The following is a 23314-nucleotide window of genomic DNA, read 5'->3' as shown; positions in this document are numbered from 1 at the left end:
GGAGAAGAGAGAAACATTTCCTGTTTGTCCTTCAGGATGTGGGAGTTAAAGGTACAATGAACCTTGGGGTTTTTTTAATCCTCTCAACACCTCTGGTGGTTCCTGTTTTGAACTAAGGGGTTGGTAAACTAATTTCTGGACACTGGGAAGGTTGTCTTCCTCTCCCCCCCCTTCTCTCTCTCTCTCTTTCTTTCTCTCCTCTCCCTTCCCCTTCCCCTTCCCCTCCCTCTTCCCCCCTTCCCCCCTTCCCCCCTTCTCTCCTCTCCTCTCCTCTCCTCTCCTCTCCTCTCCTCTCCTCTCCTCTCCTCTCCCCTCCCCTCCCCTCCCCTCTCCCCTCCCCTCCCCTCCCCTCCCCTCCCCTCCCCTCCCCTCCCCTCCCCTCCCCTCCCCTCCCCTCCCCTCCCCTCCCCTCCCCTCCCCTCCCCTCTCCTCTCCTCTCTTTTTTCTGGTCCTAGGGCTTGAACTCTGGGCCTGGGTATTATCCCTAGGCTTCTTTTAAGCCACAGTGCCACTTTCCATCTTTTCTGGGATTAATTGGAGATAAGAGTCTCACAGACTTTCCTCCCCCAGGCTGGCTTGGAACCATGATTCTCAGATCTCAGACTCCTGAATAGCTAGGATTAGAGTTGTGAGCCACCAGTGCCTGGCTGGCCGGTTCTCCCTTTTCATCAAGAAAGAAACCTTGGGGCTGGGAAGGTGGCTCAGTGGTAGAGCGCTTGCCTTGCAAGCATGAGACCCTGGGTTCGATTCCTCAGCACCACATACGCAGAAAAAGCTAGAAGTGGCGCTGTGGCTCAAGTGGTAGAGCGCTAGCCTTGAGCTGAAGAGCTGAGGGACAGCGCCCAGGCCCAGAGTTCAGGCCCCATGACCGGACTCTCCCCCCAAAAAAAAGAAAAAGAAAAAAAAAAAGAAAGAAACCTGGATTCATTAAAAGATTAACAGTGTATCTCACAGACTAACCAGGTTGTGTTTTGAGTCATTTTAGCCTCATTACAACCTGTTAGGTTATTCTTACCCCATTTTACAGGAAATACATTCCTGATATTTTGGATCTAGGACCTTGGTTGTGCAAGCACTTAACCACTGTGCTACATCCCTATATCCTATTCTTTTCTTTTCTTTTTCTTTTTTTTTTTTTTTTTCTGTCATGGGGCTTGAACTCTGGGCTTGGGCATTGTCCTTGCGCTCTTCAGCTCAAGGTGATCAAGCATTCTTGAGCCACAGTGCTACTTCCAGTTTTCTTGTGATTTATTGGAGATAAGAATGTCATGAAACGAGCAAACAGAAGGATTTCCTTTCTTGGTGGGACATGCAGAACTTGGGGTGTGTATATATAAGTATATAATATATATACATATATATAATACTGACTTAAAAAAAAAAAAGAATGTCATGGACTTTCCTGCCCGGGCTGGCTTTGAACCGAGTTGCTCAGATCTCAGCCTCCTGAGTAGCTAGGATTACAGCTGTGAGCCACCCACGCCCAGCTCGGGTATCCTATTCTTGTTTTTTTTTTTTATAAGTTTTTTTTTAATTGTGAAAATACCGTACAAAGGGGTTACAATTGCATGAGCAAGGTAATAAGTATATTTTTTATCAAGCATTGTTGCCCCCCCTTTGTTTTTCCCCTATCATCCCTGTGCTCCCATCTCCACAACTACACTGCCCCCCCCCAAGTTGTAAAGTTTTGTTTTTCAACATAGCATTTTGTACATCTCATTGTTGCAGTGGGTCCACCTATATCCCTATTTAAACAACTAGTTTTTTCCCTTCCCTTCCCCAAATTATACCAACATCAAATACAGTGAAAACGGGTTATACCATGGGGGAGGGACATATAAAGCAATGAAACAATCACCTGATAAGTATGTTAGAAACAATAGCAAGAAAGAAACCCTGTGTCCTTATCTTGGGGTTCATTTCGCCTAACATCATCTCATCTTACTTTTTCTGCTTGTCTCAGACATATATCAAAACAGCTTGGTACTGGCACAAGAACAGACCTCAGAACCAATGGAATAGAACCTAGAAATGAACCCACAGACCTATAGTCATCTAATATTTGATAAGGGAGCTAAAAATAGAGAATGGAAGAAAGACAGCCTCTTCAGTAAATGGTGCTGGCAAAATTAGTTTAGAAAACTAAAGCTAGATCCTTATATATCACCCTGCACCAGAACCAACTCCAAATGGATCAAAGACCTTGGAGTCAAAGCAGACACCCTGTAAACATTACAGGATGGAATAGGAGAAACCATAGGTCTCCTTGGCACAGGCCGAAATTTTCTTAATAGGGTATCCTATTCTTTAATCTTCCCGAAGCCCTATTATCACCTGGGAAATGCATCTTTCATTTGCAAGTAACAACTATGAATAAAAAAAATTCTCCTAGGCTCTTGCTGAACCTTGGGTCTGGAAACACCATGAGGATTGAGCAGGTTGACCTTGAAGTCACTCATTCCTCAGCTAATAATAACTTTACTAGTGGCCAGTCAGACCTCACAAGGAGGTCATGAGACCATCCCCGGCCCTTGACAGGCTGTTACCCAGGAGTAGCCTGGTCCTTGTTGGAGGAGGCAGCCAGATGGGTTCAAGCACAGCTTTCAGGCCCTCTTCTCTCTCTCCAGCTTTGGCCTGGATGTCTTAGTGAAGACCAGAGGTGGCAGCCGCTGAAGGCCCCTCTGTCCTCTATGTCTCCTCGCTGTTCCTACAGAGCGGCGGCTCCTACCTCTCCTGCTGCCTTGGAGGGGGACCAGCCCTGGCATGTGCTCTCAGCTGGCTCTGAGAGAAAAGGCAGTGCTAAGAATGACCTCTGGGCTTTCTCTGACTTTGGTGTGGCCCACTCCACTAAGCATATGCTGCAGCTATTTTTAACAGGTGGCATCCTTTAGGAGAGCCATGTGCTTGCGGTTGCAGTGTCACTGCCGTTGCCACCTGACCAGGGTTGGGGGAGAATAAAGCCACCCTAGAAACTCCACAGAGGGGTGGCTGCTTAAGAGGTTTCCAGGGCCAGGGCCCAACCCTGCCTCTTGGTCCCCGTAGGCATGTGACTGAGGAATTCAGTGATCTAGGGAGCTGGGGCCAGGTGCTGCCCTGGAAACACAACAGCTGATGACTCAAACCACAGAAACCCACTTTCACATGAGGTTGTCCAGTCTAGGGGCTGGCCACTAAATGGACACAAACCTCTCAACACCATGGACTGTCCTGGCTGCTGGTGTCCTTTGGTTTAAACCAAAATACAAACCTAGGAGGAGGCAAAGACACAGCCTCTAGTAAGAGTTCTTTCCTGGGAAGCCACCAAGGCGGAAGAGGGATGAAAAAGTGTGACAAATAAGTTTGTCTGTTCCCCACACTATCCTTTTCTTTTTTGGTTCCTCCTTACTTCTAGCTTAGAGCTGCCAGCTCCAGCCCATCTATCTGCTTCTGATTAAGAACACTTCAAGCCATATAAGGCTCTCTGTTGCCTATGGGTTGGCTGTAGAGCGGGGTTGTTTTTGTAAAGTCTGGTTGAAATAAGTGGCAAGGGCTTACGTATGGGGCTGCGGGTGTACAAACGTGCCCGCTTTTAGGGGCGGGCTGTTGAATTGCGGCACATCTGTTGAGGGGTGGGGGATGGAGGAAGGGTCCTGCAGTGGTATGCCAGGTTGACACATAGTGTGCCAGCAAGCGTTTGCTGGGAACTTGAAGTGAGCCTGTTTACACACACAACATACCTGTCCTATTCCTGGACAAGGATATCCCGTTTCTGGAATATTTTCCTGAAAGCAGCTTCAAGTCTGAAAGCACCTGAAGGAAGTTTGTTAAACCTAGTTTCTTTGGGTCATGGGTCCAGATCTTCCTTAAGCTGTGCTTCCGTGGGGATCTCCACGCAGCCATTTCTCTGGCCACAGCATGCTGATCCCACCTTGGCCTCCCCTGTTTTTGCTGTCTGTTGAGTCAGCCAAGCCTGTTCCAAGTTTATTCATGCCTTAGGACTTTGGCACATGTTCTCCCTGCCTGGAACTTTCTTTTCCCTCATACTTCCCTCCCTGCCCCCCCTCAGATCCTGGCATGGCTCCTCACTGTTGGCTCTAATGCCATGTCTTCCAAGAGGCCTTCCTCACCGTTCTGCCTCAAGCTTCCTCTCTCCCTTTGTCTTTGCTTCTTGAGAGCTTTTCCCTTGTGTCCCCGGTGGAACCTGGTTCATAGAGTATTGGCCGTCCTTCCTTCCCTTCCTTCCCCTCTTTTCCTTTCTTCCTGTGTGCTTGCAACAGTCCTGGGGCTTGAACTCAGGGCCTGAATACTGTTGCTGAGCTTTTCTGCTCAAGGCTAGCACCACTTTGATCCACAGCGCCACTTCTGTTTTTCTGGAAGTTAATTGGAGATAAGAATCTCTAAGACTTTCAGGCCCTGGCTGACTTTGAAGTACAATCCTCAGATCTCAACCTCCTGAGTAGCTAGGATGTGAGCCACCAGTCTCTCAAACTTTTCTTTTGCACTAGCTGGCCCTCATCATTACCCTTCTGGCTCAGTCTTCTAAGTAGCTAGGGCTAGAGATATGAACCACTGGTACCTAGCGTTCCATGCCACATTTACCTTTTACTAGATGTCTATGCTAGCTTTCTTTTTAGACCATCTGGCTTATTTTCTTGCTATGAGAGCTCACTCTCTCTCTCTTTGCTTATTCGTATACTTCTTTCTTCTCCCATACAGTATAGAAGTAGTACAAGTTGTTAGTCATAGTATATATTATTAACATTTATGGCTACAAACTTATTTTCCATATTTTGTCTCTTTTTCTGCTCTTTACTGTTTAATTCTGCCCTGCCCCTTACCCTCTCCCCCCACAGAGTCTGACCTTGACTACCCACATAGCTCATATTGACCCTTCTGGAGTGCTGGGATTATAGATATGCACCACCACACCCAGCACTCATTTCCTTTGTTCACTTTTCTTTGTATCTCACTGGTCCCTTGACTTTCCCTGGAGCCTCCACCATTGCTGTAGAACTCATGCCATTCATTGATGGAGAACTCTTCTCATGTGCTTAAACATCTCAGGTCCCCTCAAGAGTTCCATGTTGCTTTTATGTTGTATCCCATTCCGCTCGCTCTGCTTCTTCCTCCTGGGAACTTCTCTTCTTTTTTCTTTTTTTTTTTTTTTTTTTTGTTGTTGTTGTTGGTCCTGGGGCCTGAACTCTGGCCTGGGCCACTGTCCTTGAGCTCTTCAGCTCTACCATGTGAGCCACAACGCCCCTTCCTGTTTGCTGGTGGTTAAGTCTCACAGACTTTCCTGCCCGGGCTGGCTTTAAACTGTGATCCTCAGATCTCAGCCTCCTGAGTAGTTAGGATTACAGGCATGAGCCACTGACGCCCTGCAATTTCCTCTATTGAGTTGGCATCTGATGATGCTCTTTCCTTTCTTGTTTACCTTTGTGTCTTGGTGGAATACACATCCTGTGGTAGCTTGCTGAGAAACTGTGTGTGTGTGTGTGATGGTGACCATCAAGAAGCCCATACTGTGTAGGAAGGCAGAGAACTTCATGGGGGGGGGGGACTCACAAGATTGGTGGAAAGTATACAAAAAAAGCTGACCAGTAGATCTCTTTCTGGCTCTTCCAGGCCAGCAGAAAGAACTAGACTTACCTTTTGGACATTGTAAAGAGAAGGGATCTGGAAGTAGTTATTAAATAGGTGCTAGCATTCAGCCTAATATCCTTACACCTAGCCCCAGGATATTAGAACATCCTTCTCTGGGGAATTGGGACCTTGGTTCTTGTTATCTCTTAGGCCAAGCATTCAGTTGGCCAATGGCAGAGGGCAGTATAACAAGCTCACTGGACAAGAGATCGTTGTTTTCACCCCAAAGCAGTGAAAGAATCAGTGTGCCTTGAGGGTAACATCTTGACTTTTATTTCTGTGCCAAATGCTTGATACTTTGGTAGTGCTGTGGATATTTATTTGCTTTGGGATGCCTTTATGTGAATTCTGGGTTGATGGTCTGTTTGGGAAATCAGGGTCTTCTGTCCACTGGTGGTGATGATGTGGAAGGCCTTTTCCCACATACACCAACAGTCTTTTTCTATTGTTTTGGTGGTGATCCTGTGCCACATTACCACTTGCGCCATGCCTCTATCCCTTTTTTGCTCTGATTGGTTTGTTTGTTTTTGGTGCTGAACCTGGTGCTTGAACTCAGGGCTAGTGCTCTACCACAGCTTCACTTCTGGCTTTTTGGTTGTTAATTAGAAATAAGAATCTTAGGGACTTTTCCTGCTGGGGATGGCTTCAAACCATGATCTGGGCCTTCTGAGTAGCTGAGATTACAAGTATGAGCCACTGGCACCCATTCTCTAGTTAGTTTTGAAGTAGGCTTTTGCTTTTTGCCTGAGTAAGCCTGAACCACAATACTTCTATTTATGCCTCTAGTGTGCTGGGATAAGTGTGTACCACCACACCCAGCCATTAGTTGAGATAGGGTCTTGCTTTTTGTCTAGACTGGCCTTGAACTGGAATTCTCTCAGTCTCTGCCTCCTAAGTATCTGGAATTACATGCATGAGTCACTATGCCTGTCCCTGACATCTCATATCTTTTCTGATTTCGCCAGAAATAATCCATCCTTAATAGTTCTTATTGTACTTGTGTTAGATTACTGCTCTGTCCTATGTGGTATATTTTGTGGTCTTGTGCTGGAACTCTTACTTTACCAGGAGTGTTTTCCTACATCTGTGTTGTCACCATCCTTAGAAGCCTGATAGAATTCACTTGTAAAGCCAGATGGTTGCCAGGAGCTTAAGATGAGGGGGTCAGGGTTGACTGTATGTCTCTTCAAAGTCTTAACCTCCAGGGGAATCCATTGGGAAAACCTTGGTAGGTTGTTTCACCCATCAGCTGAGAAGAAAGGATTTTACTCTATGCTTGTGTGGTTTGTTTTGCTACCGGTTTTCCAAACTATGAGGTTGATTGACTGGTTGATTTTTTTTTTTTTAATTTTTATTTTTTGTGCTACTGGGGTTTTAACTCAGGTCTTCATGCTTGCTAGAGTAATGACCTGGTCTTTTAAGTTATTTTTCAGGTGGGTTTTTATGCTTTTTTCTTTTTTAAATCAGAGCTAACCTCAGACTTTGATCCTCCTGTCTATACCTCCTAGGTAGCTGGGATTACAGACATAAGCCATCATGCCTGGCCTTTAGTTTATAATTGGACTAGGAAAGGAAGAGACCATTTCCAGAGCTGGAAATTTTGCCTTCTTGCTTTTAGATGGAGCTCTTGGTTCTGGATTCTGATTTCCATTTTGTTTGACCAGAGGCTTCACCTAGCAGGTCCTTCATCTAGATGTTGGTTGAACCTTGGCCCTCCTTGAAAGTGCCTCAGAATGGGTTCCATGATGTCCTGACCCTGGTCCACCAGAAGGGCAGAGTTACCCAAGGACATACGTGTCCAGCTGTACTGGCCGTGGGGCCATCACAATGGAGGGTGTGGGAGTAGCCCTGGGCAGGCCCTCTGGCCCCACTGTGAGCTAACATGGAATCCTGAGGGTACTCTCTTGAGTCAGCCTGCTTAGTTCCCCAAGGATGAAGGGAGCACGGGGGCAGGGCCGAGACCACCACACGTGAGGCATGGCTCCCCCACTGTGATTCCTGGCCCAGCCATGCTGCTGTGGGAGAGTGGCCCAGGCTCACCATCGCCCCCACCCTCTGTGGCAGGACTGCACACTGCCATCAAGGTAGGTGCTGGCCTGGTAGCTTTGGTCAGTCCCTCAAGGGTCATGGCCTTGGGGGAACACCTTCTAAACCTCTTTCCAATAGGCAGTCACCAGCTAGCTGCGTGTGTCAGTTCAAGTGCTCAGTAACCCCCATGACTAAGTGGCCGCTAGCATTGGACAGCATTTGTCCCTTGGGATTGCCCCAGCTGTTATCTCTGGTGACCTGCTACACTTTGACCAGGTTGCAACTGTGCCACTCCGCATGGTTCCCAATGCCTTAATTGATGGGAAAGGCCAGTCCTCACGCTCTGGCTCCACCGGCTCTTGAGCTTTTGTGCTGCTCTGGGACCCTCTTCCCCTCCCAGCCTTCAAGGTATTAGAACCTTAATTAATGTCCTTTTTCTTGCCCCACCCACTGCAGGCTAAGGAAATCTGGAGCTCTGCTCTCGGCCTCCTTTCCAGCTTGGCAGCTTGTGGGGCAGAGGGTGTGAGGATGAGTGTGAGCGACTGAGATGGAGTTCTCCACTTAGGCTGTGAACTCCTGGTGGACAGAAGCTGCTGTTAGTAGCAGCTTAAACAGATTCGACTAAAGGAGAATTAACTGATGAGGGATTGATTAGGAAAATGCCTCCTATATAAACTAAGAAGTACTTTTGAAAGTTGGTCAAGGAACTTTGGCTGTGTTGAGTTCTCTGCCAAACTCCCACCCAAGGCGGGGCAGGGAATGAGAAGCTGCTGCTGTTCTGAGCACGGGCTAGAGGGGGCAGAGGGGGCAGGGGCAGGCTTCTAGTTCTGATTCCCAGTCTTGGGAAAGGGGAGGAGCCTTTTTCTGGACCTTGCTGGACTGAACTCCAGATGTGGTATCTTTGGCATGCACTTTTGCTCCTGGTGGACACTGGGATAATGGGAAAATGTTTTATTCAGACAATATGTGCATGCGTCTGTAGAACACAAAATAGATGTGATTCTGCTGACCAGGCCCCAAAGCTCAGAGTGGACTTGGGCTCTGCCTGGGCTGTTTTTTTTTTTTGTTGTTGTTTTGTTTTGAAATTTTATTTTCTTATAAAGATGCTGTACAGAGGGGGGTTATAGTTACATGAGTAAGGTAACAAGTACATTTCTTGTCGGGCATTGTTTTTCTCCCACTATCTCTGGGCTGTTGTTTTTATATCAGCTTTTCTGTTAATTCCATGCAGCTCTTTTTGTACAGTAACTGCATCCAAATTGGCTTTTTCGCTGGGAACCATGTGGGTGTTTTTTTTTTTTTTTTTGGTACCATTCCTAGGAATGGTGGTTTTGTAGACTTGGGGTTACCCATCTGACATCTGGGTTGGCAGAGCCTATTGCTTCTCCCCAAAGTTCTGAGAATCTGCAGGTGTACTCTCCAGAGAAGGAAGGATCCTTTTTTAACTCGGTGTGAGCAGATGAGTGCAAAGGCCCTGTGGCTGTGCACGTGCCCATCTCCGTGTGACTGCCTGGCAGTGGGCCAAGCAAGCGGCTCTTCCCCCAGCAAATGGACCTGCTAAAAATAAAAATAAGCAGGCAGTCGGTTAATTCCAACAGATTCAAAATAGCAAATGGCCTCCCCACCAGCCCTAGGGTGGGGCTCTGTCCCCTCCCTGGGGGAGGCTTTTCTCTGGCTGCAAGCCCTCTGCCTGTGATGCTGAGGCTTTGGGGTGTGCAGTGCTCAGGCCACCTAAATCTTGGGAGGTTCAGGAGGTTGTAAGGAAGGAGAAATAAGATAGATGTGCTTCATGTGCCGGGATGAAAACAGAACAGTAAAACCTGTTAAAAATTGTTCAGAAGAGAGAAAATCTTAGGAGGTTTTCCCAAGATCCTAAAGCAAAAATAAGCTGGGTACTAGTGACTTACATGTGTAATTCTAGCTACTCAGGAGACTGAGATCTGAGGATTGCAGTTGGAAGCCAGTCCAGGCAGAAAAGTCTGAGACTCTTTATCTCCAGTTAACTACCAAAAAGCTGTGCAAGTGGTAGAATGCTAGCCATGAGCACCAAAATTCAGGAACAGTGCCCAAGCCTTGAGTTCAAGGCCCAGGACTGGCACAATACTTATGACATGTAAACAGCCTGGATGTTCCACAGTAGATGAATGAGTCCAAAAAATGTGCTACCTATACACAAATGGAATTTTACACAGCCATTAGAAAGAATCAAATAATGTGTTTTTTCAGGGGGAAAACAAGGTAGAACTAGAACAAATCATGAGGTTAAGCCAAGCTGAGAGACAAACAGTGCATGTTCTTTCTGATATGAGGAAATTAGATCTAAAATCCACTGGGTTATGATAAGTTATACAGGGTTCTAGATATTTACACAGAGTAGGACCAAAAGAGAATACTCCTTGGAGAAAAACACAAAGACTTAATGCCTGTGTGCCTCTTTATATAAAATAATATGCACATATGGAAACAAACTCCAAGATTTGGAAACAAGAGATCTCTTTTCTTTTTGAAAAACTTTGTAATTAAAAATGTTTTGATTATTTTGCCTTTTCTTTATGTATGATGTATATTTTCGGGAGGGTGCGGGTTACAGAGCTCAGTGGGAAAAAGGGTGAAAAAGTGCAGCAGTGGAGCTCACTGGACACCCATGGAAGTGAACTATACAACTCTTGGGTGGAGACAGGAGGGAGGGAATGGGAGAGAATGAGGAAACAGAAGACACTGTATGAAGGAAATGTACTCATTACCTGACTCAAGTAGTTGTAATCCCTCTGTATATTACCTTTATTTTTATTTTTGTCAGTCATGGAGCTTGAACTCTGGGCCTGGGCACTGTCCCTCAGCTCTTCAGCACCAGGTGAGCACTCTACCACTTGAGCCACAGTGCCACTCCTGTTTTCTGGTGGTTACTTGGACATAAGTGTCACAGACTTTGCTGCCCAGGCTGGCTTTGAACCACGATCCTCAGATCTCAGCTTCTTGAGTAGCTGGGATTACAGGCCACTGGCACCTGGCTTGTATATTACCTTTATAATAACAATAAATTATTATTTTTTAAGTTACTCAGAACAAGGACTATATCTCATAAAAATCTGACAGAGGGAAAGTAACAGCCGTGTGTGTGTGTGTGTGTGTGTGTGTGTGTGTGTGTGTGTGTGTGTGTGTGTGTGTGTGTGTGTGTGTGTGTGTGTGTGTGTGTGTGTGTGTGTGTGTGTGTGTGTGTGTGTGTGTGTGTGTGTGTGTGTGTGTGTCCGTGTCCGTGCCCGTGCGTCCTGGTGTGTGTGTGTGTGTGTCCGTGCCCGTGTGTCCTGGGGCTTGAACTCAGGGCCTGGGCGCTATCCCTGAGCTCTTTTTCTCAAGGCTAGCTCTCTACCACTTTGAGCCAGTTTTTGAGTGGTTAATTAGAGATAAGAGTCTCACAGATTTTTCTGCCCTAGCTGGCTTCAAACTGCAATCCTCAGATCTCAGCCTTCTGAGTAGCTAGGCTTACAGGCGTGAGCCACTGGTGCCTGTCCATCTGCCACTTTTATAGGCCTATCAAAATATAAATTTGGGAAAATAGATTTACAAGCACCAGCTACTGAGAAGTCTATTTGACTGATAGGAGACTGGCTAGTGAGGGAGTAGCCATTTTTTTCTCCCTCTTTTTTGTTTTTGTGGTACTCTTGAGTTTGCTAGGCAGTCACTCTATCACATGAATCACGACTCCAGTCCCCCTCCTCTTTTTGCTGGCTATTATTTTGTATATGTGGTAGTACTGTCACTTGACCTCAGGGCCCTATACTGTTGCTTGGCTTTTTCACTCATAGCTAGTGCTCCTAACACTTGAACCACACCTCCAGCCCAGCATTTTGCTGGTTAATTGGAGATAAAGTCTAACAGACTCTAAACCTAGCTCTTCATATCTCAGTTTCCTGAAGAGCTAGGATTACAGGTGCGATGGAATGTAGCAAACATTTCTGCTGGCCTTGATCTATTATTATTCTCCAGATCTCAGGCTCTTGAGTAGTTAGGATGACAGGTGCTAGCCACTACCACCCAATTTAGCCCTTTCCTTGACTGGTTGGAAGTAGATGCTGGTAGAAGGGCCTCAGTTACCACAATTGGATGCCAGCCAGCACAGCAGTCCCCAGGTAGGCTTGCAACCAAGGCTGATACTGTTCTTGGTGGAGGCTGTCCCATCTAGTCATGCTACCCAGGTAGCAAGGGAAAGTAAACCCTGCCACCTCTCTAGGGCCTTCATATGTCAGTACCTGTGTCTGAGGTCTGAGGAAAAGGCTTTATCTTAAGCCACTCCCTGTCTAGAAGGTAGTGGGTTGTTGGCTCTAGTCTAATGGAGGCTGGGGTCAATGGGCATTGTGAATGACTTGAGGTGGATCTTCTGGATTCTCATGTTAGCCGTATTGGATATTCTAGGGTACGTGTGTGTGTGTGTGTGTGTGTGTGCGTGCGCGTGTGTGTGCGTGGGCACATGCTTGTATGCTTTGTTTTAACTCAGGGCCTTGTGCTTATTTATTAGTTAGGTACTCTACCACTTGAGTCACACCTCCAGCCTTTGGGCCATTTCTTATTTATCTTACAGACAGACAGGCAGACAGACAGACAGACAGACAGACAGACAGACAGACAGACAGATAGATAGATAGATAGATAGATAGATAGATAGATAGATAGATAGATAGATAGATAGATAGAAACATACATACATACACACACACACACACACTCACACATATATAACACAAATATTGCTTGGCACTCTTCTTAGTGCAGGATAGCAATAGGGACAGATCTCTGGGGGAGGAATGGGTCTTTTCCAGCGGATGTTCTTTTTCTTTACTCTTTTCCATTGAGACATTTTCCTGAGATCAGAGAATGGGTAGAGTTCTGTGGAAATTATAACTCTAAACTCTATTTAAAAGGGATTCCCCCGGTAGTAAGGTATCAGTCTGATTCATGAACAAGTGAGAGTCTGGGCTGTGGCACCAGCTGTACTTTCCGTTGCCTGGTTTGTGCTGGGCAAGGTGCACTTTCCTGACAACAGGCTGAGGGCTTGCTGCTCTGAGACGCGCATTTCCCCTTTGTCCCAGCTCAGATTTTCTTTAATTCTTATGTGAAAGACACTGAAATGAAACAACTACAAAGCAAATCTCCCTAATCTTCTGAGTATGTGGGGATGTTAGAGAACAGTGATTCTCCAACTTGGCCCTGTGTTAGAATCACGTGGGGTTAAAACAAAAATTCTTACCCATCAAAGATTCTGACTTAATTGGTCTGGATGCCACTTTGACCTTGGGCCTCTAAAAGTTTCTCAGCTGAGCATGGTGATACATTGCTATAATCCCAGTATTTGGGAGGATGAGGCAAAAGGAGTTCATGCCAGCCTCATTTATACAGTGAGACTTAGTTTCAAAAGCTGGTAAGATAAAAACAAAAGCTTCTTCAGTGATAGTGTGGATCCAAGTCAAGAGAACCACTATTACAGAAGTTTTCTTTGTAGATAAATCCCAAGAAATCTACCAAAAACAACCTGAACTAATACACTACTTTATCAAGGTTGAAGGGTACAAAATCTATGCATAAAAATCTCCCTACTTTGCCAACTGGATGGCTTGGTATGGGCCATCCAGTTTGTCTGTCTGTTTGTTTAATGTAAGTGGGTCTAAATGTATACACAATGGTCAGTAACTTTTTTGTGTGTGTCCTAGTCCTGGGGTTTAACCAGGACCCAGCCAGAGCACTGTCCTTGGGTTTCTTTGCTTAAGACTAGCACTCTACCTCTTTGAGCCACAGCTCCACTTTTGGCCTTTTGGTAGTTTTAGAGATAAGAGTCTCACAGACTTTCCTGCTCAGGCTGGTTTTGAACCTTGAGCCTCAGATCTCAGCCTTCTGAGTAGCTAGGATTATAAGTGTGAACTACCATGCCCTAGTAACTTATTTATTTGTTTTTGGTGGGCAAAGTACTAGGGTTTATACTCAGGGCCTCATGCTTGCTAGGTAGGCCCTCTACCACTGAGCCATGCCTCCAGCCCCTTTTAATTTTGAAATAGAGGCTCTGCCTGAGCATGCTGTGATCTGCCTATTTGAGTCTTCACTCTCATCTGGGATGGGAAGGTGTGGGATGACAGGTGTGTTGTACCACAACAAGCTTTTCTCTGTTGAGAATGGAGTCTTAAAGAGTTTCTGTCCCAGCTGGCCTGTAACCACAATCCTCTCGACTTTAGCCTCCCACATAGTTGTAAATAAGATGAAGGTGCCCGACCACATTGGTTCAAGAAGTGGTCTTGCGAGCTTTGTGGCCTGGGATGGTCCATGCTTGTAAGATTTTCAAGAGCTCTCTAAAAATGTAGTATGAATTTCCCCTTAAGCCTGTATAATCATCTTCCCCGTGAATCCACAGACTGTAGGATTCTAGGCTTGGTACAGAGTGGAACCTTGATACTCATTCTGTGGTTGTTGGATGGAGTTAACCTTCAAGTATTCCATTCCAAACGAGGTAATATAGGAGGGAAAGCATCCAGCAAAATTCAATCTACAGGCATTATTGGCTTCACGTAGCATCATTGAATACATCCAGAGGGGTGAATGCAGTGACCCTCACCCTGGCCACTGCTTCACTCCACTCTGTGTTTTCCAACTTTATTGCTTCATCGTCAGATAGTAGCAGACTGATTTATCCTTAAAGATGGAGGTACTTTCTGGAGATGACCTCCTTGGTTCTCTCTCACCTTCATTACTTTGGGTAGATCTAATATCTAGCATTCCTTTTAACAACTCCCATATGAGGCTTGTTAAATGAAGCTCAAATTCAGTAGATCTGGGGTGGCTGGAGATAAACTTGGATTTCAAAAGCAAAGCATCTAGCAGGGCTACCTGTTTGAGTCTAAAGCCATTACTGGCTTCAGGTCATTGAATCTACCCAGAGGGTGGAGATGAAGTCACCCAACTGTTTTTGTTGTTGTTTGTGGGGCTTGGACTCAGGGCCTGGGTGCTGTGCTTGAGCTCTTTTGCTCAAGGCGAGTGCTCTACCACTTTGAGCCACGGCGCTCCTTCCGAATTTTAGGTGATTAATTGGATGTAAGAGTCTCACGGACATTTCTGCCCGGGCTGGCTTTGAACATGATCCTCTGATTTCAGCCTCCTGAGTAGCTAGGATTACAGGCATGAGTTATTGGCGCCCAGCTCAACTTCTTTTGACTATTGGAAGCAACCAGAGAACGCTGAAGTATTTATATTGTGGTCTGTGCATCAAACCTCTAGTCTATCTGAAGGTGTAACGTGCCATGTCAAGTGTGTATTACCTGGCTCTCATAACACCCTCCTTTTCCTCCCACTCTCCCAGGCATAACTACTTCACACCTCCAGGATGGCAATACACTTCCGCACACTCTTACCTTTGGCATTGCCTGGAATGTTGGTGATCCTTGGCTGGTGGTGGTTTTTCTCTCGGAAAAAAGAACAGATCAGCAGCAGTGACAAGTCAGCAGAGGCTGGTGCTGTAGCACGGAGGGCTAGCCCTGTCACCAAGAAACAGCGTCCCATGGAAGAGTCCTCTCCTGGAGTTGTGATTGCACCCCACAGTGTCACACAGTCACTGGAAAAGGAACAGTCCCCTGCAGGCATGCCTTCAGGGGAGCCCTCAGCCGTGCTGCGGATGCACGTGGTCTGTCGTAGGTCAGAAACCTCAAGCAGCCTTCCTAACACCATAGACACGAGATTGCAGCCAGGAACTCTCAGAGACGACAGTGTGAAGGTAGAACTCTCCCTGATGGGCGATGAAGTAAAACCTGTTCCTCCCGAGCATCCCTTCCCACCCCCAAAGGATGTGCCATTTCCCCATGAAGCAGCTGACGTGGGCAAGCAAGAGCCTGAGCTGGGAAAGGCTTCAGGGAATGGCTGGCCCAGCCAATCGATGGTTCCCGCAGAGAAGCGTGGTCCTGGAGAGAAGGCAAGAGAGACAGGTGGGGCTGAGGGGACTGGCGATGCAGCATGGGGAGAGAATGTGCATGAAGAAGGTCTCTTATCCCAGGAGCGTGTCCCAGAATTGGAGAGCAGTAAGGTCCTTGGCCTGGCTCCCTTGGGAGGTGGGGGAGAGAAGGGGAGCAGTGGCTTTCACCGAGCGGGCAGGCACTCGCAGAAGGAAGAGCGCGTAGTTGGAAAGACGCTGAGCAATGTGGAGTCGGCTCACCCAGAGCTGGTGAAGGAGGAGACCCAGGTCACCCAGATCAGAAGTGGCAAAGTCTGTGACAGAGAAGTGGGCAAAGAAGAGACGGTGGGTAAAAATGAGCAGATTGAAAAGGCTGCCTTCCAGATCATCTCCCAAGTGATCTTGGAAGCGACTGAAGAGGTGCTGGCTAGCACAGAAGGCAAGATGGCAGGCCAGGAGCATCAAGCCTCCCCCATCCAAGCCCAAGGGCAGGAGGAAGAGAGCTGGGCCTCAGTCAGCCAGAAAACTCTCCTGGGGCAAGAGGCCACAAAGCCTGCTACACCCACAGCAGGGACAGCCACCAGCCCGCTAGACACTTCCCTGGCCTCACCCACCTTGCTAGCAGAGGACCTGCCACCACCAAAGACCTATGTGAGCTGCCTGAGCAGCCCCCTCTCCAGCCCCACTAAGGAGGGGAAGCCAAAGAACTCCGCACACCACATCTCCCTGGCAGCCTGCCTACCACCAGCTACGCCCTCGGTAGAGTCAGTGGAGGAGACGAGCATCCTGGGAAGAGATGCCACGTGTGTCACCTGCATGTCGGGCAACAACCAGAGTGTTCCTTCTGTGGCCTCCTCTGGGCAGTGCTCAGATTCCCTCAGCCCTTCAGGGCTTGACGGCAGTTTCACAGAGAACAACTCGAGCCCCAGGGACAAGGCCATTAGCCCGCCACTGCCAGACAGTACTGGGCCCTTCAGCAATGGGGTGCTGAAGGGGGAGTTATCAGACTTGGGGGCTGAGGATGGATGGACCATGGATGCGGAAGGAGATCACTCGGGAGGTAGGAGGGCCTTGGGTGCTCGCTTGGAGAGTCAGGGGTCTCCCTTTACTCATTAGGGAAAGACGGCTGGCCCACCTGCCCCTCCCTTCTGTACTTCCACAGCAAAGCGATGGTGCCTTCAGCTCTGTCCCAGCTGCCTGCAGATGTGGGTGTGGCAGAGAGCCTGAGAAATCAGGCTGCCCCAAGACACCAAAGCCTTGGGGGGGCTGTCCTTTGATTTCGCCAGCCAGGGAGCCTCCCCAGCCCATCAGAAGGAACCAGCTTAGAGTTGGCTCCCCGGGGCAGCCTCAGAGCCTCTTCCGTTGATGCTAACCTCTTACTGGGCTTTTCATGGAGAGGCCCTCCTTAGTTTCACTTCCCCCAGTGCTGGGGTGGGCAAGTGTTTCCTGATGGCTGACCTCCTTTCCTCATGTGCTTGTCCCGTGTCTTCACCTGCTCTCCTCCTCCAGAAGCTCTCCCAGGGTAAGTGCCCCATGGACGGCCACAGCTTTGAGCGCTGGCAGGAGGCTGAGCCGCCTTGGGTTGTTGCTGTCACCTCCTCCTCCGCAGAGCCTCAGCCATTTTCTCTCTGTGCAGCTGCAGCTCCACCCCGGGAGAGAGAGGGCACTTGGGTAACGAAGTGTCCACTGGGTTTTTCGAGTGCTGACCCCAGCGTAGACAGTTCAGCCTGCTAACTTACAGGTCAGCAGCTCCTGACCCTGCTTTTGCAGCTCCCCTGGGGTATTTTCATTGATCTCATGGAGGATGCCCTGACCTCTCCCCCGTAGCTCTCCCGAGTGTTGGTCCCGGAGCAAGTCCCTCGCACTTCAGCTCCATCGGGGAAGCTTCCTTGGGTGTTTTACTCCTTTCAACAACATCTGATGTGGAACACTGCATTTTGTCACCCTGAGGTGCTGTTGGTTAAGACCGCTAATAGGTTTCACAACCTCTAAAAGAAAACAAATGCTGCCAGTCATGATGATGGAAGACCAGATACTGTAAGGTCTATCCTGACTAATGTCCAGGAACTGCATATGTTTTTAAAAAAGAATCCCATCTTCAGATGGGCGAAAAGAAAGTTTTGTGGTCTTTTTTTTCTTCTTCTTCTTTGCCTATTGCCTTTAACCTTAATTAACAAGCCCTTTAGCCTTGTCATGCCAACTCTGGATTGACAACAGAAGCTTCACAGATGCCTTGAGGACTTCTGGCTTAGCTCTGCAGAAAAAGAAGCTATAGAATCCAAGCACTTGGGTGCTGTTGATCACGAGTTTGGGGCCAACTGAGGCTATGTAGCAAGTTCTAAGGCAGCTATCGAGCAAGACCCAGTTTCACCCTCAAAAGATCAAAGGAAGCCAGGCACCAATGGTTCACACCTTGTAATCCTAGCTACTCATGAGGCTGGGATCTAAGGATCAAGGTTCGAAGCTAGCCTGAGCAGAAAAGTCTGTGAGACTCTTGGTGCCACTAAACTATCAGAAAAGCCAGAAGTAGAGCTGTGGCTCAGGTGGTAGAGAGCACTAACCTTAATCAAAAGAAGCTCAGGGACAGCACCTAGGTCCTGAGCTCAAGCCCCAAGACTGGCACAAACAACAGAAGATGAAAGGAAGGAAAGGAGGGACTGAGAGGTTCAGGAATAGCTAATCAGTGAAAGCTTGGTGACATCAACCAGTGAGCCCTTAGTGTGTACTGGGCACCAGGCGAGTGTCATGGTAGTCTTAGTCCTGCATGGTGTGTGAGGAAGTTGAAACAGGGATATGAAGACTGTCCAGCTGAGAGAACTGGTAGGTGGCTTGTGAATGCAGCCTGCTGAAGGCCTGGGCCTCTCCTGGGTACCAGTAGAGTACAAATACTGACCATTCCTGTTCTGTTGAACAAAACAGGGCCTGTGAATCGGAGAGCCCCCCTCCTCCCCCAGCCTGATTTGTTTCCAGCAGTCTGGCCATGGACCCTATTCCAAGACCTCCACTCCCAGTGTTAAGGGAGGTCACTTTGAAGGTGACTATTAACTGGAGTAGAGTCCCTTTCAGTCTTAGTTCTTTGCATCCAGGCAGCACATGGATTGCTTGGTGAAAGATTATGCCCAGGGTTTGGGAAAACCATGTAATAATGACCTAATTAGTTGACTCTCAGGAGTGATCTATTTCTGGCCAGTTAGTCGTCCATGTTTAAGCTGGCTCCACTTCCCTTAAGCTGCTCTGGGCCTGTTTTTTTCAGTGGTCCCTTTGGCATGCCTTGGGCAAGAGTAAAACAGCTCAAGTTGGCGCCAGAGTCCTGCTCCCTCATCCTCTGAGTGTTTGCTCAGTCTTCGGACCAGGGAGAATTTGAATAGTCAGAGCTGCACAAGCTCAGCCTAAGCACAGGGAAATGTCTGCCTTACTTTTGTCTGTCCACATCTGGCAGAGAGACAGAAACAGGGCCCTCAGGTAGCGAGGGCTTTTGTCTTGCTCCCATCACTGGAGTCAGGGCTTGGGGACTGATAACTATTGGTCCTAAGGACTGGGAAATGTGGGAAGATAGAAGGAGAGTTGTGACCCAGTCCTGGGACCATGTGGATCTGTGGGCTGTTTCCCACCCACCTCCAGCCCTGTGAAGTCCCCTCCCTGGGTGCGCAGTCTGGCTCTTCCCACTTGTGTGTCTGCTCCAGCAGCTGTGGCTGGGCGCGGCTGCCAAATAAGCAAGTGGGACCATAAGTGACAGGCTAAAATTAGGTGGATGGGTACCCCAGGCCTCCTTTCATTGGGTTTTTCTAGCTTTCTAGTCTGCCCAGTTTGAGGAGGGGGTGTGGGGCGGGCCTCTTTCCTCCTGTAAGGGGAGTTTGAGGAGGTGTGGGTATTGAAGGCTCTGAGCCGGGTCTGTGTGCGCCTGCCGCCTCCTCCCCTGCAGGCTCTGACAGGAACAGCATGGATTCGGTGGAGAGTGGGTGTGGGCTCAAGAAGGCCGACAGTCTCCAAAATGCCCAGGCAGATTCCAACCCTAAGAAGGTGGACCTCATCGTCTGGGAGATCGAGGTGCCCAAGGTAAGAATGGCGGCAGCCACGCAGGCTGGATTCTGCTGGGAGCTCAAACTTCCCTTGTACAGGGGCTGTTGGACTTGGAGGAGGCACTGGAATGGGCAGGGAGCCAGAGATGTGCGTGCGTGCGTGCGTGCGTATGTATGCACGTGTGTGTGTGTATGTGACACCTAGTTGAGTACAGAGTAAGCTGGAGGTGCCTTCAAGAAGAGCATGTGGTCCTCATCCCCTTCTAACTCACTGCCCTGCCCCGATCATTTGTAAATGGCGAAAACCAGCCTGAGTGCTGGCAGATGAACGCCCTGTGCCCCAGTCTAGCATTTGATAACTGAGCAAAGCACACACAGAGCTTTAGAGAAGTTGAAAACTATAGAAATAGATGGAGAAAATAAAAAGCCACTCAAATTCTACCCCTGAGAGAAGACTTCTATTTCCTCCTCATCTTGCACCCTGCGGTTTTTAAACAAAACTGAGGTAGTGGTGTTTTGGTTAATAACTTAATTATTTCACACTCTTGCTCTCCTATGATATGCTTTGGAAATGTAATTTGAACTGTTGGTTCTGTGTGGTCATCTCATTGATCTCCAGTTCCCGAGTGGTTTCTAGCACCTTGCTGTTCTAACTTCAAACATTGTGTCAACTTAGACCTTTATGGTTATCTCAGGAGCTTGAAAGAAGTGGTAGACTTTCTCCCAGGGCCCTTGGCTCTGGGCTGCAGAAGAGGCCTGGCTTGGCCTGAGCTCTGGGTTAGGAAGGTCGTGCTCTCCCTGAGCTGCTGACTCCTGTGGCGTTCCCTCTCCGTGGCCTTGTTAGGAGTCTTGTCCTCAGTGGTTGTAGAGATCACCCAAGCCAGGCTCTGGATGAGGCTGGCCTGAGTGCCTCCTACCGTGCTGGGCTGGGGTCGTCTGGGATATGTTTGAGAGCCCATGTTACATCACGGCTAAGTTTGGCTTTCCCTGTCTGCTGTGAACTCTGGTGCACTGGGCACTTGTGCTCTGTCCCTTGGCAGCAAAAGCCCAAGGGTTCTTTCATTTTCATGCCAGCCCCTTATCTTTGGCGTGAGTAGGCTTGAAGAAGTCAAGAGTGGACCCTCCTGCTGGTGAAGCTGCTCATGGTGTGTGAGGATAGAGCTGCTGCCTTTGCAGCCTTCTGGTGTGGGCCACATAATGAGTATGAAATGGGAGCTGGGAGATGCTGTTAGCCTCTCCCATTATTAATATGTTTGAGCATGACCTTGTGGGGAAGTAAAAGTAGGTCTTTGGGATGGGGGATTGGTTTTCTATTAGACCTCTCATTCCTTTTCCCTCCTGGCAGCACTTGGTGGGCCGGCTGATTGGCAAGCAGGGCCGCTATGTGAGTTTTCTGAAGCAGACGTCTGGTGCCAAGATCTACATCTCCACGCTACCTTACACCCAGAACATCCAGATCTGCCACATTGAAGGTCAGTGGCAGGCCTGTAGTTTTCTTAGCTGAAAGGTAAGTCTACAGGAATGGCGGGGGGTGGGGGGGGTGGAGGGGGTCCTGACTGCCAGGCTCTGGACAGACAGTGCTTCCTATTCCAGGTGGAGGCAACATGGCATGTCTTCCCCACCTTAGGCTCAGCTCTCTGGCCAAGGTTCTGGGTCTCAATGCCTGTCACCATGCAGAGTGAAGAGCCTACTGGTTGAGGCAGGCTGGCTCTTTGTCGCCTGTCAACCTCTTGTGTTCAAAGCATGGGTAGAACGGCAAGGTATTACCTTTAAAAGATAGGAGTTAGAGGATTTTTTTTTGTTTTTTTTTTGGTTGGTCATGGGGCTTGAACTCGGCCTGAGTGCTGTCCCTCAGCTCTTCAGCTCAAGGCGAGCGCTCCACCACTTGAGCTACAGCGCCACTTCCGGTTTTCTTTTTTTTTTTTAAATTTCTCTGACTATATGAGGATTTTATTAATACTATGCAATCAATAGAAATTTATAATCAATTTATTTGTTTACATATAACCATAACCCATATACCCTAGTTTATTTTTTGCTTTGCTTTGTTTTTTTTTTTAATTTAATTTTATTTTATTTGTGAACATACTGTACAGAGGAGTTACAATTACGTGGACAGGATAATGCGTACATTTCTTACCAAGCATTGCAGCCTCCTCCTTTGTTTACCCTTCACATCCCTTCCCAGCCTCCCCCCTCCCGCCACTTCTGGTTTTCTAGTGGTTTATTGGAGATAGGAGTCTCACAGTCTTTCCTGCCTGGGCTGGCTTTGAACCATGATCTTCAGATCTCAGCCTCCTGAGTCGCTAGGATTATAGGCGTGAGCCACCAGTGCCTGGCGAGTTCCAGGATTTTTAAAGCTACTTTTAAAGCATAGCATTTTGGTTCCTTAAAAATTCCCTTGAACTCTGCAGGAGGGGAGAATTTGTTTGTTGTAACTTTTTTCTTTTCTTTCTTTTTTTTTTTTTGCTCCACATTTTTTTTTTTTTTTGTGAACATACTGTACAGAGGGGTTACAATTACATGGGCAAGATAATGAGTACTTTTCTTATCAAGCATTGTAGCCTCCACCTTGTTTCGTTGTAACTTTTTTCTTGCCCTGTCCTCATACCCGTAGGCTCCCAGCATCACGTGGACAAAGCTCTGAGCTTGATTGGAAAGAAGTTTAAGGAACTGAATCTCACCAATATCTATGCCCCTCCATTGCCTTCCCTGGCCCTGCCTTCCTTACCGATGACATCCTGGGTGAGCATGCTCCCAGCGGTGGGGACTTCTTGCGCCCTTCCCCCAACCCACCCCAGTGAATCTCCCCAGACTGTGAACCAAGGAGGACATGAGCACATGACTGCCCCCGCCTTTTCACCTCTAGGCTCCACCAATCAGTTCTGCCAGGGGGTGTTCTCTGGGGATAGGGTAAACTGCTAGCAAGACGCCAGGGCCTCTTAATCCCCTTGTGGGAATATCAGGCCTCCTCTGCCACCAGAGCACATTTTCTCTTTCCTAGGTATTTGCCTCAAATGAATTATAGTTAAGGCAGCATACTGGATGTGTCCAGACTGGTGTGGGGTGCCTTAAGGCCTTTGAGGGCTTGGATGAATGCTGCAATGGGTCATTCTGGTCCTTTTCTAATTGAGCTGGGCTGAGTAGTGGTCCTGGTGAAGGATTTGCTTCCTCTTCCCAGTCCCTAGAATTGCTTACATTATCTTCTGGAAACAGTTCAGGAAACCTGGGAGTTTGGCAGGAAGAGAAGTTGACATTTGCAGGGCCCCTGCCCCTGGCCAGGCCTCTTCTCACTAGGCAGAGCCTTGTGAGCTTTTTGGCCAGGGACTGCACTGCATGTTACACCGATGGCTGAGCATTCTGCTTCAGGATACTTGCTCCCTGTTTAGAATGGCGGGCGCTTCCGTCCTTTCCCACCAGACTTCTGCTGTGGGCTGAACCCTATCTGTGTTTTCCTCCTGAATTAGACTAGTATCTCAGGAGAGTCAAGGGCCCAGGAGGCTTGGCCCTTGACTTTCTTCTTAAATAATGGGGTGGTTTGTATATAGGTGGTTTCTTGGCTCAGTGGGGCAGGAGAAGAGACCTCAGGTAGATCTGGGTCCGCAGGGTTGGGTGGATATATGGGGATCAGAGGAATCTCTTCTCCCTGGGGCCAACTATTGTGCCCATAGCCCTTTCTGCCTGCAGTTTGACATTGGAAAGACCAGGAGTGGCCTCTGTT

At 48.1% G+C, this 23314-nt stretch overlaps 1 protein-coding gene across 2 annotated transcripts in view; it reads left to right on the top strand.

Moving 5' to 3' along the window:
- Akap1 (A-kinase anchoring protein 1) overlaps positions 1-23314 on the top strand; it is a 34405-nt gene that overhangs the window by 4436 nt on the left and 6655 nt on the right. Inside the window, exons 1-5 of one of the 2 annotated variants that reach the window (XM_069993235.1) lie at positions 7537-7706; positions 14990-16634; positions 19497-19630; positions 20939-21065; positions 22211-22338. In XM_069993235.1, coding sequence (XP_069849336.1) covers positions 15014-16634; positions 19497-19630; positions 20939-21065; positions 22211-22338 — 2010 coding nt within the window. In that variant the 5' untranslated portion in view covers positions 7537-7706; positions 14990-15013. Of the gene's footprint in view, positions 1-7536; positions 7707-14989; positions 16635-19496; positions 19631-20938; positions 21066-22210; positions 22339-23314 lie in introns of those variants that run through there. The other variant, XM_069993236.1, reaches the window with a different exon arrangement.

This window comes from Dipodomys merriami, unplaced genomic scaffold (assembly GCF_024711535.1).
Source record: "Dipodomys merriami isolate MVZ:Mamm:240054 unplaced genomic scaffold, mDipMer1.0.p SCAF_42, whole genome shotgun sequence".
NCBI lineage: Eukaryota > Metazoa > Chordata > Mammalia > Rodentia > Heteromyidae > Dipodomys > Dipodomys merriami.
Note: the sequence above shows the minus strand (reverse complement) of the source record. Positions and strands in the feature narration are given on the sequence as shown.